Source organism: Ailuropoda melanoleuca, chromosome 7, assembly GCF_002007445.2.
Source record: "Ailuropoda melanoleuca isolate Jingjing chromosome 7, ASM200744v2, whole genome shotgun sequence".
Lineage (NCBI taxonomy): Eukaryota > Metazoa > Chordata > Mammalia > Carnivora > Ursidae > Ailuropoda > Ailuropoda melanoleuca.
The window spans coordinates 129,005,949-129,021,934 of NC_048224.1; the positions used below are offsets into that span (position 1 = coordinate 129,005,949).

General features: G+C 41.5%; 1 protein-coding gene across 27 annotated transcripts in view; it reads right to left on the minus strand.

The window, feature by feature from the left end:
• DOCK9 (dedicator of cytokinesis 9) overlaps positions 1-15,986 on the minus strand; it is a 271,968-nt gene that overhangs the window by 59,786 nt on the left and 196,196 nt on the right. For all 27 annotated transcript variants that reach the window (XM_034665402.1, XM_034665417.1, XM_034665414.1 and 24 more), the window contains exons 28-34: positions 12,562-12,708; positions 12,260-12,343; positions 11,467-11,578; positions 8,171-8,349; positions 7,585-7,698; positions 5,590-5,710; positions 1,209-1,342 (exon numbers count right to left, since the gene is read on the minus strand). In XM_034665402.1, the coding sequence (XP_034521293.1) occupies positions 1,209-1,342; positions 5,590-5,710; positions 7,585-7,698; positions 8,171-8,349; positions 11,467-11,578; positions 12,260-12,343; positions 12,562-12,708 (891 nt within the window). The remainder of the gene's footprint in view (positions 1-1,208; positions 1,343-5,589; positions 5,711-7,584; positions 7,699-8,170; positions 8,350-11,466; positions 11,579-12,259; positions 12,344-12,561; positions 12,709-15,986) is intronic.

Here is a 15,986-nt window from a genome sequence, read left to right on the forward strand (position 1 = left end):
AGAAAGATCAATAAAAAAAATATCTTTCATTCAAGGTACTGGGGGGGGCAACTGGAAAAAATATACAGTAAACAAGTTTAATTAATAACATACATGAGTATTTTTATTATAGGAAGAAATACAGGTGCAGTTAGTGGCAAAACCGTAGCGTGGATGCATCGTTTCGCCCACCCACTTCGCCAGGGCCACTAGGAGAACCCAGTACTTCTTGCAGTGGGAGGGAAGACGCAGCATGCAAAGTTTCCTCTGGCAAAGGTGGGATTGTTAGAAGGGAAAAATCCACAGTGACCCGGTTTTTCCTGGCTGACTGGCAGCTCTCTTCCTCCTCTCCAGCACTGCGTATGACGCAAGCAGAATGCCTCCTGAGCAGCTTCTCACTCTATACATGAAGGCAAGTCACGGTCAAGGGGAAAGTTCACCACGTCATGACACACACTCACACTGAGATGCTCGCACCTCCAACAGAACTGCACTGAAGGCAGAAATGCAGGTACAATGACAAACCTGATGCTGAAGAAGGGCATTTTGCACATTTCTGAGAACTAGAACTATATCCCCAAGTGGTTCACCTGTTTACTGGTATGTGTGCTTGCCTTAACTTGAAATAGCTTAGGAATAACAGTGGCCAAGGCAACAGCAATCTATCAGTGTTCCAGGTTTAAATTCAAGCTTTATCCATTCCCACAAAGTTCCAAATAGTCTGACCCTTGATTATTTCAAGAAAAAGTGTTAAGTATAAGGAGGATGTGTTGTGTTTGGGGGTACCAGTGTAAGAAAGTTTCCAATAAAAGCTTATCCCTGAATTACTGAGATGATCCATTAACTTCTGGACCTGGCTCTGGACCCGGTTCTGGACCCAACACCCATTTGCATAGATAATGTATTCTCTGGCTTACAGCCCATGGGGATTCTAAACGAGTGGCATTTTGATCTCCCTACCTGTCCAACCTGCGGAACTATTTGCTCAAGGTCCTCCACTGTAAACACTGCCCTGATGTGAAATCTTGGAAACAGGAATTGGGGGGTCTCAGGAGGGTCCCCAAACTTAGACAATATTCTGATCATAACTCTAATAATAACTCCAGGTTAACTGAGTTATTAAAAATAAGAAAATCACACTTAATGAACACCAGAACATGAAACATGGTTTACTTTGGGCTAAATCCATTAGTTATAAGAAACACTTAAATTATATGAAAAGAAATTACCTTATCCAGGGAATTGCTTTTCTCACTATTCCTTTCTGGAAGGCTGTTCCCTGAATCTGTGCTTATGAGGGATCCTCTTGAATCAGCATTTCTCACACTATTGACGTTTGGAGTTGACATTGTGTACGGAGAAGCTAAACAGAAATTAAGCCAAGACCAAAGATTTGGTGAGATACAACAAAATCAAGACAGTACTGAACTTTAAGGGAAATTGCTTCTATGGCACTTATTTTTTTTTGTTAAGTTGGCTCAAGAGTTTCATTCAACTACCTCACCTTTAAAGAACCAGGCCATAATCTGAAACATTCAGACATAACCATGAATTCACTTACATGAAGCCAGCTTTGATTTCTCAGACTAAAGGAACACACACTGTTTCAGAATGAGATAAAGATGTTAAAAAAATTAAAAAGATAAATCCACCTACAACTATCAAATCAAAAAATGAAACCCTGCAATAAATCACAGTATGCAAACTGTATGCTGAGATGCCCTAGGAAACTCACAGGGGTGTCTTGGGATGTTTTACGTTTTCAAGAAAAACACGATGATGCCTGACATCTGCCGAAACTGTAATTTCAATGTTAGATCATGCTACCTTCCTTTCGATGATGTCGTATCTTTGTGAAGCTAGGTATTTGGCAGCTGCTATGATAAAAAGCAAGTACTGGGGGAAAATCAATGTGGAACAGGAAATGATGAGGGTGCTGAGCAAGCTGATTCCAAATCTGAGAAGCTGGGCAGTACCTACACATCCCACTGGTAAGGGCTGTGGTTATTACAAATAAAAGAATTTCTCTTTAAATTTATGTATATTTTTTTTCAAATGTCTATTAAGTTGTTCAGATATAAGAACTAATTAGGTTATCTGGCTCCAAGTACCTAACAGAACTGTTGGGGACTTGATGAAAAAATTACTGTGGCAATAAGCGTGCTATGAATGGAGAATGTCCGGGAATCTCGGCAACAGTTCTGAGCAGAAATGAAACCTAGCTTAGAAATAAAATGTGTGACATCCATGGAAAAAACAGCACTTGAAGTCAGAAATCAGCTCCCGCCTTGGTACTATGGAATTTTAAAAAGTAATAGATTGACTTCCTGCTTAGATAAGATTGAAGTACATCACATAATTTAAAACAACTGTCAAACTTGTACGTTCCATCCTGAACCAAAAGGCATACCTCCAGCTGAAAGGCCTGGCTGGCTGTGCACACTGTACGAGGAGCCTTTTGGCACCATGTTCCAGCAAGCTGTAAGCACGGCCTCCCACACCCACACGGAAGATGCCATTCCCCAACACCTCAGAACAGGCTGGCCATTTTCAGATTTTAGGATGCAAATTAGCTGCCCCGGACTGAGACACTTCTCCTTCTCCTCCTCCCCCTCCCCCTTCTTCCTCTTCCTTTTTTTTTTTTTTTTAAGATTATTTATTTATTTATTTAGAGTGTGAGAGGGTTAGGGACAGAGGGAGAGAAAGAATCCTAAGCAGACCCTGCGCGAGCACAGAGGCCAATGTGGGGCTCAATCTCAAGACCCGGAGATCACGTCCTGAGCTCCCCAGGTGCCCCTGGAATACTTCTAAATTAATCCCTCCCTCTACATAACACTCAGGTTTATCCAACACCAACATCCCTGAAACTGAATCAGCTTATTAAAATTAAGAAAAGAAGAGCCAGGGGAATTTGAAAATGTAAGTGACGGCTGGAACATGTAAACCACTGGCCCCAGGCTGCCTCATCCCAGAACAGAAACTGTGTGATTGATTGTCATGGGGAACAGGTAAAAACCTATGAAAAAACTATGAGCCTTTTTCTACACTTAGAGATAAAACACGCATTATGACCAAATTATAATTACAGTTCTCCTAATATTACCAGACTTCCTATTTAATGTAGAACATAATGATCATGAGGAAAAAGGTCCTTAGTAAAGTAAAATTAAACCTTAAATTCCCCGGATTTTAGGCTCAGTTCCAGAAATGGAGTCCTAATCTAAGGCAAACAGATGGAAATGCAATAAATCAAAATCAACATGTTTAGTAGAATTATGTTCCCATTGTGTGTGTGTGTGTCTGTGTACTTAATATCTCAGCCCAGCGCATTTAAAAAATCTTAAACAACATTTTATAGAAGTAAAATGAAAAGAAGTTTGGTTCACCTCTGTCTTCTCTGCACAGACAGCCCAATGCAAAACAGTGAGCAGGTGGAAAAAGGAACCCGGAGCCTAAGAAATATGTGCCTTTTAAAATGAATATAATCTCGGCACAGTTTTTATCCAGGCAATGAATCAGTTCTAGAAATCTTCATGCACCATGTTCCAAAGGCATTTAAAAACAATGCTGAAGGTGCAGTCTCAATAGGTGAGGAAACCGGACTTTTACTACACAGAGATGTAAGGAGAAAGTCTGCTCTTGAAGGATCAGCACCAGGATGCGAGTTAACTAGAAACTCCTCGGTAAATAAAGAAGAGTTGCTCAAACTATCGGAAAACCAGCAAACCCAGATCAAAGGTGGGGGCTTTTCTGGAAGGCATTCCTAAAAGGGAACAAGGATTTAACTCTTTAAAGACGGGTGGTAATAGTGACGAAGCGTGAGGATAAACAAGTCTGTTAGAGTGAATTCCTATGAAAAGGGGATTCAGATCTTGAAGTTTAAGAGAGTGAAAAGGGATTAAATCAGTCTCAGGTACTTTGCATAACTTCATCATGAACAGAGCAACCAAAGGTCATTAATGCCACTCGAGTCTTGGTAATGATACCCAATGGCTCATCTTTCGTTCTCGAGGCATCCCACACCCTGACAAGGTGATGCAGAACTGGAGAATAAAGTCAGCATCAAAGCATTGCCTCATTCTAGTTTAATCATTTCCACAGAGTCTTGAATCCTACAGAATATTGGTCAGGGAGTTAAGATTTCAGCACATTCCTGGGCCCCAAGAGTCATGAAATTGGCTACTGAGAGTGTACCACAAAGCATACATAACACTGAAGAATTGTGCTTGGTAGGATGGCAGTCAGATCATGTCACCATGCCGAGCACTGTGCACATCGTGGGGGCTTTCCATTCCTTGCCATGACTCTGTTTTGGAGATGTAGACACTGAGGGCAAAGAGGAGAGACATGCTGTCTCTGGTCTGGATCCCAAACCGTCTCTGTCTGACCTTAAAGCCAGTGCTGTGAACTCCTGCAGACAAAATCTTCCCATGAAAGTCCCTTTCCCACTCCTGGAGCAGAGACTGGGTGTGTGGGCAGAGCAGGGTAAAGAAAACAGGGTGAGGGCCCCAGGAGAAAGGCAAATACAAACACCACATGCCAGTCTCTGCTCTGGGCATTCTGCGTGAATTAACTCATTTAATCTTTACGATGCCTAATGAGATAACTACAACTCTGAAAAATACATGTAAGCATAAATAAGATTAAAGACTGGTACTGTAGGATAAATCTGGACATTGGTGTGGGGCTTCTGATTTTACGTTCTGCTCACTTTCATCACCTACATGAAACAGCATCTTGACATCAAGAACAGCACAGATGGTAAGGACATAAATTCAGAATAAACAATACTGCAAATTAAATTGCTAAGAGGACTGCCCTTTATTCTGCCCTGTGAGTTAATTCCACCTACTGGCCATAGCAAGATGCTTAATTTATTCAAATTGTAGTAAAAGAGAGAAATAAAGACAGAATAAACCTGTGAGCATTTATGACAATTCTGTGAAGACACATCTACTTTATTTTTGTACCATTACCTTTATGAAGGAGTTGGTACAGGTGCTCAATTAGTTAGAATATTAATAAGTACATTTCTCAGGCATTTTCTTACAGAGCACTACTCAGTTTGAATCTCGATTTATGCCATCTGTTTTCTTCCCCCATGGGGGTTGCTCTTACATTATGTCAGAGAGAAAAATATTCTAGGAAAGAAGATTTTAGAAAACTGATTTTAGAATTGTATTCTTGCCATAGACCACTATCTCCTTAGTAATTATCATTTCACATTTCATCAAAATCACTATCACCACAAATTTCCTGCCCACATCCCCCCACACACACCTGCAAAGATATTCCTTTTCTAAAAACTCTTCTAAAAATCCAATTTGAAGGTTTAAAATGATAAATTAATATAAGCATTAACAAAAAGTAAACAGCACAAACACGTGACTAGGTGTACCAAATCTTCAATGCATGAGAATTGGGGGTCTGTATTTCAGGGTCGAGCTGAGGGGTTTCAATCATTAAATATCAAAACCAGGAAAAGAACATTCAAGGCACAAACTCAGACTCCGAGGTCCTCCTGTGAGAGCCAGAGCGGCTCCCACGCTGTTGGATGAAGGCACTCTCAGAATCAGGCCGGAGGGAAGCAGACAGAGCACCAAGCCTTACCGATGCCTGAGATGGCGCCAAAGAGGTCTTTGTGAAGGCTGTTGTCCAGTGCGATGCCAGGTTTCTGCGGTGTCACCAGTGGGTTCGCGGCTGGCAGCGGGAGCGATTCCTCCTTCATAGTCTGTCCAAGGGGAGAGAGAGAAGAAATAAGCAAAGATGACTTTCAAGAGTCATCAGCTGTTCTTGCAAGTGTCAGGGCATGTGCCAGCGCAGGACATAAGAGCCTGGCCGGTCAGATGCGCTGCATGGGGGAAGCAGGTGCTTGGCGGGCAGGACGGAGGAGGCTGGTGGATGCATCAGACGGGGAGCAAGTCTGCGGGCAGAGCAGTCTTGGTCCATAAAGTCACTATTTGTTGCCCCAGAAGGTCTAGCACGCTCCCCTTCCAGAGCTCAGATGCCCAACATTTCCCTAGATTATTTCTTCCCTCAGAAAAAGCCTCACATGCTCTTTCTAACTGGAACACTGGTTTTTCTCTCGCATCAGAAATCCTCCCAAATGAGCAACAGTGACTTACAAAATCAGCACTGAAAAGATCTACAAGCTTGCAGCTTCGTGTGAACTCCCAGTCAGTGGAGAAATTATGTTAATTTTGAAGTTCTGTCATAAAAGGGATTTTTCTTTGGTGATTTTCTCAGAATTGAAGAAGTACAAAGAGGTAGCATTATACCCTGAATTCCTTATTCAGATCAGAAGAGCAGACAGGTTCAAGAATACACGTGTGAAATACAATGTTGTAGGGGGTGAGATTAGTGCCCTTAGAAACTACAAAACACATTCTACACGTACGGCACGTCTTGGTGTGCCATTATTTAGGACATGTATTCAGAGGTGGAGAGACAGCAGAAAAAAACGGGACAATGCATCACTGTGGGGGGAAAGGGACAGAAACACACATGAAAACTCCCCAAGCATATGCCACAATCACAAGGTTTTGGAAAGACTAACCACTGAGCTTGTTTATGCATCCAGAATAAAAGGGAAAAGGAAATTACTACACTGGTAGCACGTGTGCAAACGAACAGCAGATAGTCTCCACCCCAAACATTTTGAAATCATTTCTGGGATCATCCTTCAACCAACTTAATTTCCAATATATCTTCCAATGACTGCATGGAGATAATATAAATTAAAGCGGTCAGTTTTTGGAAGTGGGGCCTTGTGTCACTCATGTGACCTCCCTGACATCTAGTCCACTTTCTAATTCTACAGACACAGTGAAACTTTAGCCCAAAGATATGGCTTTTCCAAGACTGTGTAGCATGTTACCATCAGAACTAGAGCTAGCCCTGAGCTCTCATGGAACACAGGTTAGAACTACGCATTTTTTTTTAACCTCCTCTTGCCATAGATTTTTGTTGACTATACAGATAAAGTCCTTATGTCTTACAAGATATTGTCCATCAGGAAAACATGGTTTTAATAATGATCTTTCAACCTAAGAGTCTAAGGTTTACTGATTGACCCCATCTTAGCCAGAAATGCAATTAATCAAGAGTACTGTGGATTATTATGGTTTTAGTGGCAAAAAAAAGAATGGGTGTATCCTGGGTTGAATAGTGTCCCCCCTCAATTCATATCCATCCAGAACCTCAAAATGTTGGAAATAGGATCTTTGTAGATGTGATTAAGATGGAAGGTAAAATGAAGTCATCCTGGATTAGGAGCCCTACATCCAATCACTGGTGTTCTTTTAAGAAAAGGAGTGGACACAGATACACACAGAAGACAGAGGCCAAGACTATAATGATGCAGCCGCAAGACAAAGAAGGCAAGGATTCTGGGCAAGCACCTGAAGCTAGGAGAGAGGCACAGAATCCACTTTTCACACAGAGCCTCCAGAAGAAACCAACCCTGCGGATACCTTGACTTTGGACTTCTGGCTTCCTGACTATGAGACAATGAATTTGTTGGTTTTGGCCACCCCATTTTTGTTGCTTGGTTACAGCAGCCACAGGAAAAAACGCAGGCTGTGTCTAGTGGGTATGCTTACGTACACTGCCGGGGTTCACAGGGAAGGGCGACACATCCCTCACATTGATTCGCTGCACATTCTCAATCAGCAGACCGAACAGAGGCAGGTAGAGAGTGGCTATCCTTGCTTGATGGCTCTGAAACAAAGGCACACGGCATGAGTTTATCCCATGGCTCTGAGATTAAATGAGGGTCTGAGCTGGCAATGGCCGTCCCCTGCCTTTGGATCCTTCCTATAAAGACTGCTGTTAGGGGGCGCCCGGGTGACTCAGCTGGTTGAGCATCTGCCTTCCGCTCAGGTCATGATGCTGGGGTCCTGGGATCCAGCCCCCACATCAGGCTCTGTGGGGAGCCTGCTTCTCCCTCTCCCTCTGCTGCCCCCCCTGCTTGCACTCTCTCTCTCTGATAAATAAAATCTTTAAAAATTAATTAATTAAATAATTAATTAAATAAACACCGCTATTAGATCTTAGTGTGTAAAAAGAGAAGAGACTTGGTTCTGTTACCACCAATTTTCTAACAGGTTACTTTCTTTATATTACTATCTTTATATTACTTAAAATAAAGGACATTTATCAATCCATATTTCCTTCCATTGGAGTGACTCACCCTTGAAGCATATCTGTCATCAAAAGAATGCTTTATCAGCAGGTTCTTGAGCACGCTGATGGCAATCAGCCGGACCTCCCTAAACTCCTGGAGGGCGGTCCCCACCTCCCTCAGTAACAGTCCCACCAAGAAGTGGTTTCTGCAGAACTCGTCTGTTAGTGAGTAATCAAGCTGGAGATCTGAAATGAGGATAGAAACTGCTTTAGTTACAGAGGCTATCACGTACTTTAATTAAAATAAAAGCCAAACCCACCGTCTGCATTCAGCCCACCCTGTCTGTCAACAGGTGATTAGACTTAGCTTCAAGTGTGAAAAGGTCGATTATCTAAAATACTGCTCTATTTCTTATTACCTCAGACTCTTAAATTTAAATACAGATAATTGCACTGGATTTTGATTTTAGAAGAATTACATCTTGCATAAATATTAAGTTAGTGAATAGTTTTAGTACCAATTTTTAGAACATACAACATGTTATATTACAAATGAAATTTTGTTATTAACATGAAGGTAAAAAATAAAGTTACTGTCTAATTGACATTATAGAGAAGTAATTTGTACAAAACAAACATGTAATTAAAAAAAGAATAAATATACATGGTCTATTAAAATTTTCTTTACTACTTGAGTTCATTAATCCATCTCCTGGCCACGAAAGCCTATATATTCCCATTAAAACCCAATGTGTTTAAAATGAACAAGTTAGCATATAACCTCTTTATTCTGCTGTCCCTGAATGAAGAACTTAACAAAAAATTTTAAAAATATACTCAATACTTCTGCACCTCTAAAAGCAAATTAAAAAAATAATATAAACTAACACTGAAATACATAAAGCACCAAACTAAACTAGTAAATCATCAGCTAGCTAAATGATCAAATGGAAAGCTCTTCCAGAGAACGGATAGAAGGAAATGTGAAATCTACTGAAGGAGGGTAAATAAAAGCGGCTACACATCCCTCTAAAGCTGAAATACTCCTTTCAGTAAGCTGTAGCTAGGACCTGAATTCTTATACTGAATCCATTACTAGAGGAAATCTATAGATCTATAGATCTATAGACCCCTTCTTTGACTTTGATTTCATATTAGTTAAACCTATACAAAATACTGACCCAAGTCCTATGCACAAGCAAGGGAAAGTATCCATCTCTCCAGAATAATAATGTCCACTGTATGGTTTTTTTAAGCTTTGTTTATCCGAATGACAGTGTACAGCTTGGACTCACATAAAACCCTTAGGAAAATACTATGGGTTTAATTGCGCATGTGTGCAGAGAAGGGGGGAACAGGTAAGAAGGAAGAGGAAGGGGAATGCTAAAAACATGGACTCCTATCAGTGTCATAAGGTACATTATCTGTAGGTGACCCACACCCACCTGCTGAGGGCAGCCCCCCTTGGCACCAAATACCCTGAAGTTCTACTAAGAGCTTATATGAGTCTTCCAGGCACCTGAAGGATTTCACGTCCCTCAGTTCTGCAGGACAAACAATAGGGCCCTGCGGGGTGCAGGGGAAGGCGGGCATCAGCACACATTCACTGCCCAGCCCCAGGGTATAAAGGACTACCCTCAGTACCCTGAGAGGAGAAAGGAAGAAAGTCACAGTCCCCAAGTAAGGTGGGTTAGTAACTGACTGCGGTGAGGGATGAGGGGAGTGAGACAAGGTTTGGAGTGCATATGGGGTCCGGGAGAGGGCAGCAGGAGACCTGGCAGGCTCCACATAAGAGGTGCTGAGTGACTATCTGGGGAGGAAGGTGAAGATTCCCCCAGAGAGGTGGCTGTGTGAGGCTGAGGAGTATCAGGGGTGAGCAGGCCATGTTTGAGGAGCTGGGAGTCAGCAAGAATGTCTGAAGTGTGGGGAATAATGGGGAGTAAGAACAGACAGGTGGGCCAGGTTGAATTCAGGATGCCAAATACCCAGCTGTCCCCTCAACCCAGGACGCTCAATCCCTGGCTTTCTTCAGATTATCACCCAAAGTCCCTTTGCAGCGAGGCTCTTCCTGGCCACCCTATGTCGGATGCCCCGCCGCCTATTTCATACCCCTCCTCTTTGCTTTAGTTTTCTCTCCTCAGCCCTCATCACTAACACTGCACATACTTCACTTCGGTAAAACAGCCAGAGATATTCATCCTTGTTGTCCAAGACTGCCTCCCAAACTTATGTGCATCCTAGACACGGTTGGTGCCAAGTAAATTTACATTTGTTGAATGCACGAATGCCAACTTCAGGGCCCCAATTCCCCTTCCGGCTCCTTAAAAGGCAGTCCAAGTCTATCTTGGGGAAAGATATTTATGTCTCTGAACGAATGCTTTTGTGTGTTTCTCTCTGATAGAGGCCGTTGATTTAGGTGTCGTTAATGGTTTGGTGGCATCCTTCTGCTTTTTCTCTCTCTCAGCATAAATAATCAATCTCCAGGTACATGCAAGGCACTATAAACTCAGTAATATTACTTGGCAGATCTGACAGACTAATTTGATTCGTTTGACTTTGGGAAGACAAAGAAAGCTCTGAGTTTACTCTCTTCAAACTTTAAGAAGATACAGAACAGTTAAAGACTCAACATGCAAACATAAAACGCATGTGAAAAGCCGTGTTGCTTGTGATTTAGGTTACTGCCACCACTATGGACAAGGACTATGAAAATGGTGGAATAATACATTTTTGGAGTAAAGCAGGGCATTGGGTTTGCCCTCTTAAAGAGATATCCTAGAGGACCTAGTGACCCCAGGAGCAAAACCCAGATCCCTCCCAGCAGCATCTTAGCTACAGTGAGAATAATTCACTGGTTTATCGTGAATTTAAAAACGGATCCAAGGATATGGGAAATGCCTAAATGAAGAGCATATGTAAGCATTTCAGCAATAACTTGCATTCTTTTTCTTTTAAAGGAGGAAAATGCAAGAAAGCAAGCGTCACACCCCACACCTACCTACAGGAGTGTCATTTGACTCCACAGTTGGTGAAAGAAAAGCTAATTCATAAGAAAAAAGGAAAAGTGAAACAAATAAAAATAAACTACAGTAAGTAAAATGAATTTCTATTTAAGCAAAGGAATTTTTCTATGAAAAAGAGTCACACTGACATGACCTGTCATCTAATAAGTTTGCTGACAAGTAAGTTCCCGTACAACATTTTATCAATAGTTTTTTAAAAGGAAATTTAACAAGAAAAAAATTAATCAACAAAAAAAATCAGAAAATTCTAATGTCATATCTGAATCAATTCTCTTTCCTTATTAAAAATGAATGGTTTTTTGTGAAAAGACTCTAAGTAATGTATGTAAAGATAGATTACCTTGGTATCTCTGAATCCTGCCCTTTCCAAATGGCATTGGTAAATTCAAAGGTATGTAATGTTCGTGATTGCACACCACGCGGAGAAATTCAAACTTGTATTCAAAGAGGGTCTGCAGGAAACAATGGTTAGTGAAAGTTAAATGTCTCAATGAATACTTTATACAGCATCCTAAAAACCTATTAGAAATCATACACCCAGTCGTTAGCTTCCTGACCCTCTTAAAACTGCACGCTCTGTGCTAGGTTTTAGGTTTTAGAATGGCTGTAGGCATTTGTTTGAAAATTCGGAACACATTTCATTAAACAATGTCCTCCACTGACTCTTAGGACATTTATTATTTATGCTCCTACTACTTCAAAAAGGATTTCAGGCAGCTTATAATAATAGACACAGACTTAATACAACAAAAAAAATGAGTAAGGCAGAGCTTTAAAACAGACGCACTAGGCAGGAGATGGGTAATTCTACCGGAGAAAGGCTACATGGTTACTTCTATTATCCTGTTAAATAAACTATGATTCGCAACACATATACTTTTAATTTTGCAGTCGAGAAGTCTTTTCAGTTATTTATGAGAAAATCATATGTTTATTTTACATTCTGAATTACTGCATCCCTAATATCTTACACATTAATGCAAGTACTAGTTAGTACTAGTTAGTATCTCCAAAAGAGGGGACAAGAGTGCCTCTGGGATGGAAAGAAAACTGTGACGTGAGCCCAGAGAAACAGGTGGGTTTCTGGATGTCAATCAGCAAGACAAAAAAACAGTGTGTAACACACACGCTACCTTGGGGTCTCCAGGAGCAAAGCAGCTGATGTAGTTGTTGATCTGCTTAAAGACAAAGCCCCTGTCCATGAAGGTGAAACATCTCTGCAGAGAAACAAACCACAAAGGTGAGTTTTTAGGCCCAGGCTTTTTTTTTTTTTTTCCTGAAAGTTAGGTTGAAATCAGCATTTAGTGTTAATAAGTTTATTCTATAGCATAAAAATGAGCCATTGGCATGGACTGAGCACCTACTATATACCAATCACTGCTAGAATGAACATTTCACCACTTGACCGACACCCTCTGCATGCTGAGGTCCCTACCTTGATGAACACAGCAAGGCTGTGATTTGCATTTTTAGATGCCTCCGGGTTATCTCGAAATTTCTGAGTGATGTGTGGCATCAGCATAGTCACAACAGTTTCCACAGCGTGATGATAGGATGCGGGAAATCTCTGGTTTCTCAATAACTAAAAAAAATTTAGAGCAAATGTTGTGTTATTTTTAAATAACCCTCTGGGGGAAAAAAATCTCATCTCTGAGCCTATTTTTAAAAAATCCAGAGCTCCAACCTTATTTATCTAAAATGAGACAAGAGAAATTACTCTTTCTTCTCTCAAAATACTGTACACGTATTCTGATATCTCATATAAGCAGTGTGCATTAGACCTGAGACCCCAAACTTCAGCCTGAGAAAGATCCCCTCGGAGGTACTTGTAAAAATGTGGAGATGTGCCTCTACTCCAGAAATTCTCATCAGAGCTGCGTTTTCACGGGATACTTCTGGTGGCTTGAATGCCTGTACCTCTCAGAGATCTCTTTAGAAAACAGTGGCTTGGGTTTAAGCTTCAAGTATTCAAATGGAAAATAAACAGATATCAGAGACTGTACGTCACCGGTTGAATCTGCTCAGGAACAGTCCTCTTCTGGGGCATCTGGGTGGCTCAGTCAGTTAAGCGTCTGCCTTTGGCTCAGGTCATAATCCCAGGGCCCTGGGATTGAGCCCCACATCTGGCTCCCTGCTCAGCAGGGAGTCTGCTTATCCCTCTCCCTCTACCCCTCCCTTTGCCTCTCTCTCCCAGATAAATAAATAAAATATAAAAAAAGAAAGATACAGGGGCGCCTGGGTGGCACAGCGGTTAAGCGTCTGCCTTCGGCTCAGGGCGTGATCCCGGCGTTATGGGATAGCCCCACGTCAGGCTCCTCTGCTGTGAGCCTGCTTCTTCCTCTCCCACTCCCCCTGCTTGTGTTCCCTCTCTCACGGGCTGTTTCTATCTCTGTCAAATAAATAAAAATAAAATCTTTAAAAAAAAAAAAAAAGAAAGAAAGAAAGATACAGTCCTCTTCAAGTTAACTGTACATAATAATTTTTCCCCATCAGGAATGCTTACCTATGAAATTAAACAGATCTCCGCAATTAGCGATCATGGACTCTATATCTTCCACACATCAGGCACTGCACTAGTGCACATTTTTACGAACTTTTTCATTAAATTCTTATAAGTTTTAACGCTCATTTCACAGACAGTTGGAGAGGTCAGGTAAATGTGTCTTCAGTCACAGAACTAACAAGTAACAAAGATTCAAACCCAGATCCACCATGAGTCCAAGGCCTGTGTTCTTTCTGCTCTTTGACACTTTGCTTCCCCACTCACATGCCCAATAAATGAGAAAAATTACTGAGAACCTGAAATGTGAAGGGGTCTGGATTATATGCTTCATGACATTAATCCACTCATGCATGTGATTCTAACAGCCACAACAGGGAGGCTATCTGCATCCCCATTTTACAAATGAGAAAATGGAAGCTTAGAGAGATTCAGTTAGTACTAACTGACTTTCCTTCTCCCTTTTAGTGGTGAAACCCTTGGGTTTCACAGGTGCACACTGCTCCCCAGCTAGAGACTACATTTCCCAGCCTAACTTGAGGCCAGAGAAGGGCCATGTGACTGAGTTCTGGCCAATGGGCTGTAAGAGGAACACTGTTTTTCCCAGCCATGTCCATGGGATGCTTGCCTTCCAAGTCTTCTTTACCATTGCCTGGAATGTGTGGTAGTGGGTGAGCCAGCTTTTCAACCACGCAGATGAGGGTGACACCTAGGCTGGATAATTGGAGAAGAGCTTGAGTCCTTGAATGACCATGGGGGACAAGCTCCCCCACTCTCAGAGCTGCCTACTGGCTTATAATTTTCCAAAAGAGAGAAATGAACCTTTTGTCTTACTTAAACCATTATTTTGTTCCATTTTGCAAGGCAAACCTATATCTCAGTATCAAAGAAACAGTATTTTCTAAAACTAGAACTGAAATCTAGTTATTTCTGCATGCATTATTTCATGCATTAAATACCAGAACCTACTGTGAATTTTGAAACGCCAGCTTTACAATATCCTCAATTCTCAAACCAATAATAAAACAGACTTTGCAAACTTAAAACTCAATAATCCAGTGAGGGAAGGATCAAGTAATAAGTATTTGAAGTTTACCCACTTTCAAAAACAGAACTGTAAAATTAGAATTCCAAAGGGATTTTATTCTATATATGCAAAAAATAACTCTATATCCTGAGGGGTCAGCCTCCATAGATGATCAGCTTCCTGGACCCCAGGCAAGGCCACCTCAAACCACTAGGCATGACTGCTGCTATGCAAGCTGACTACTCCTGAAAAAAGGTCTCCCAAGAAATACCTGAGGCCTTCAGAATGGGGCTTAGTCGATGGCTGACTCCCTCAGCCATCGTGGTTGGGGAACTCTATATGGATGGATGGGGTGGGCCCCACTTAACCTATTAGTCACTACTATCAGAACTAAAAGTGGGACAAGCAGACAGACACTGTATAACCCCCGATGTGATGCAGCAGTACCAGTTATGAAGTATTCTTGCCCCAAAGCAAATCAAACCTAAATGAACTGAGCTTCAACATCGCTACAAGTTTACAGAAACCACGGGGACAAAGGACCACGCCATGTAACACTGCGAGGTTACGATGTGGGAAATTCTGCAGGACAAATGGGCCCCTAACTTCAACAAATACACTGTATTAAAAAGCAAACAAATGGAGAAGGAACAGTTTGAAAATCCAAGAAACTTCAGAGACACTTCAACTACACGCAATGTGCAGACTGTGTTTGGATCCTGATTTGGACCAGCTGACTGTAAAAGGGCATTTCTGAGACAGCTGGGGAAAGCCGAATACAGACAGGGTATCCGATGACTTTGTTGACTGTCACAATGGAACAGTGCTTCCATCTCTCTCGAAGGCTTTATCCGTTAGAGAGGACACACTCAAGTTTTTACAGATGAAATGATAAAATATTTGCAGACTGCTTTTAAAGTCTCTAAAAACAGTGTGAAGGTGGATATATGAAGTCAGGATGGCGGGATGCCAATAACTGCTGAAAGTGAGTGACAGAGCTTCAAACATGAGATGCGTTCAACTTTTCTCTTTCCTTTCATGTTTATTTAAAAAGTTCTATAATAGGAAGTTTTTATTAAAAAGAGAGACAATGTGGTGAAGAATGGTGGATAATTAACACATCAACCAACCAACCAAGCTGCTCTGTGATTAGGCGTCAACTCAGTGCCTTTGAAGACTGAAATGAAGCTCTCCCTGCAGCAACAAACAGCTATTGTCAGGAGTCCTAATTTGGCAACAGAACAGTGAGGTAAGATGCATCTAAAGGTAACGTATGGTTTTTGGTGCTATTGTAAATGGGATGGATTCCCTAATTTCTCTTTCTTCAGTCTCA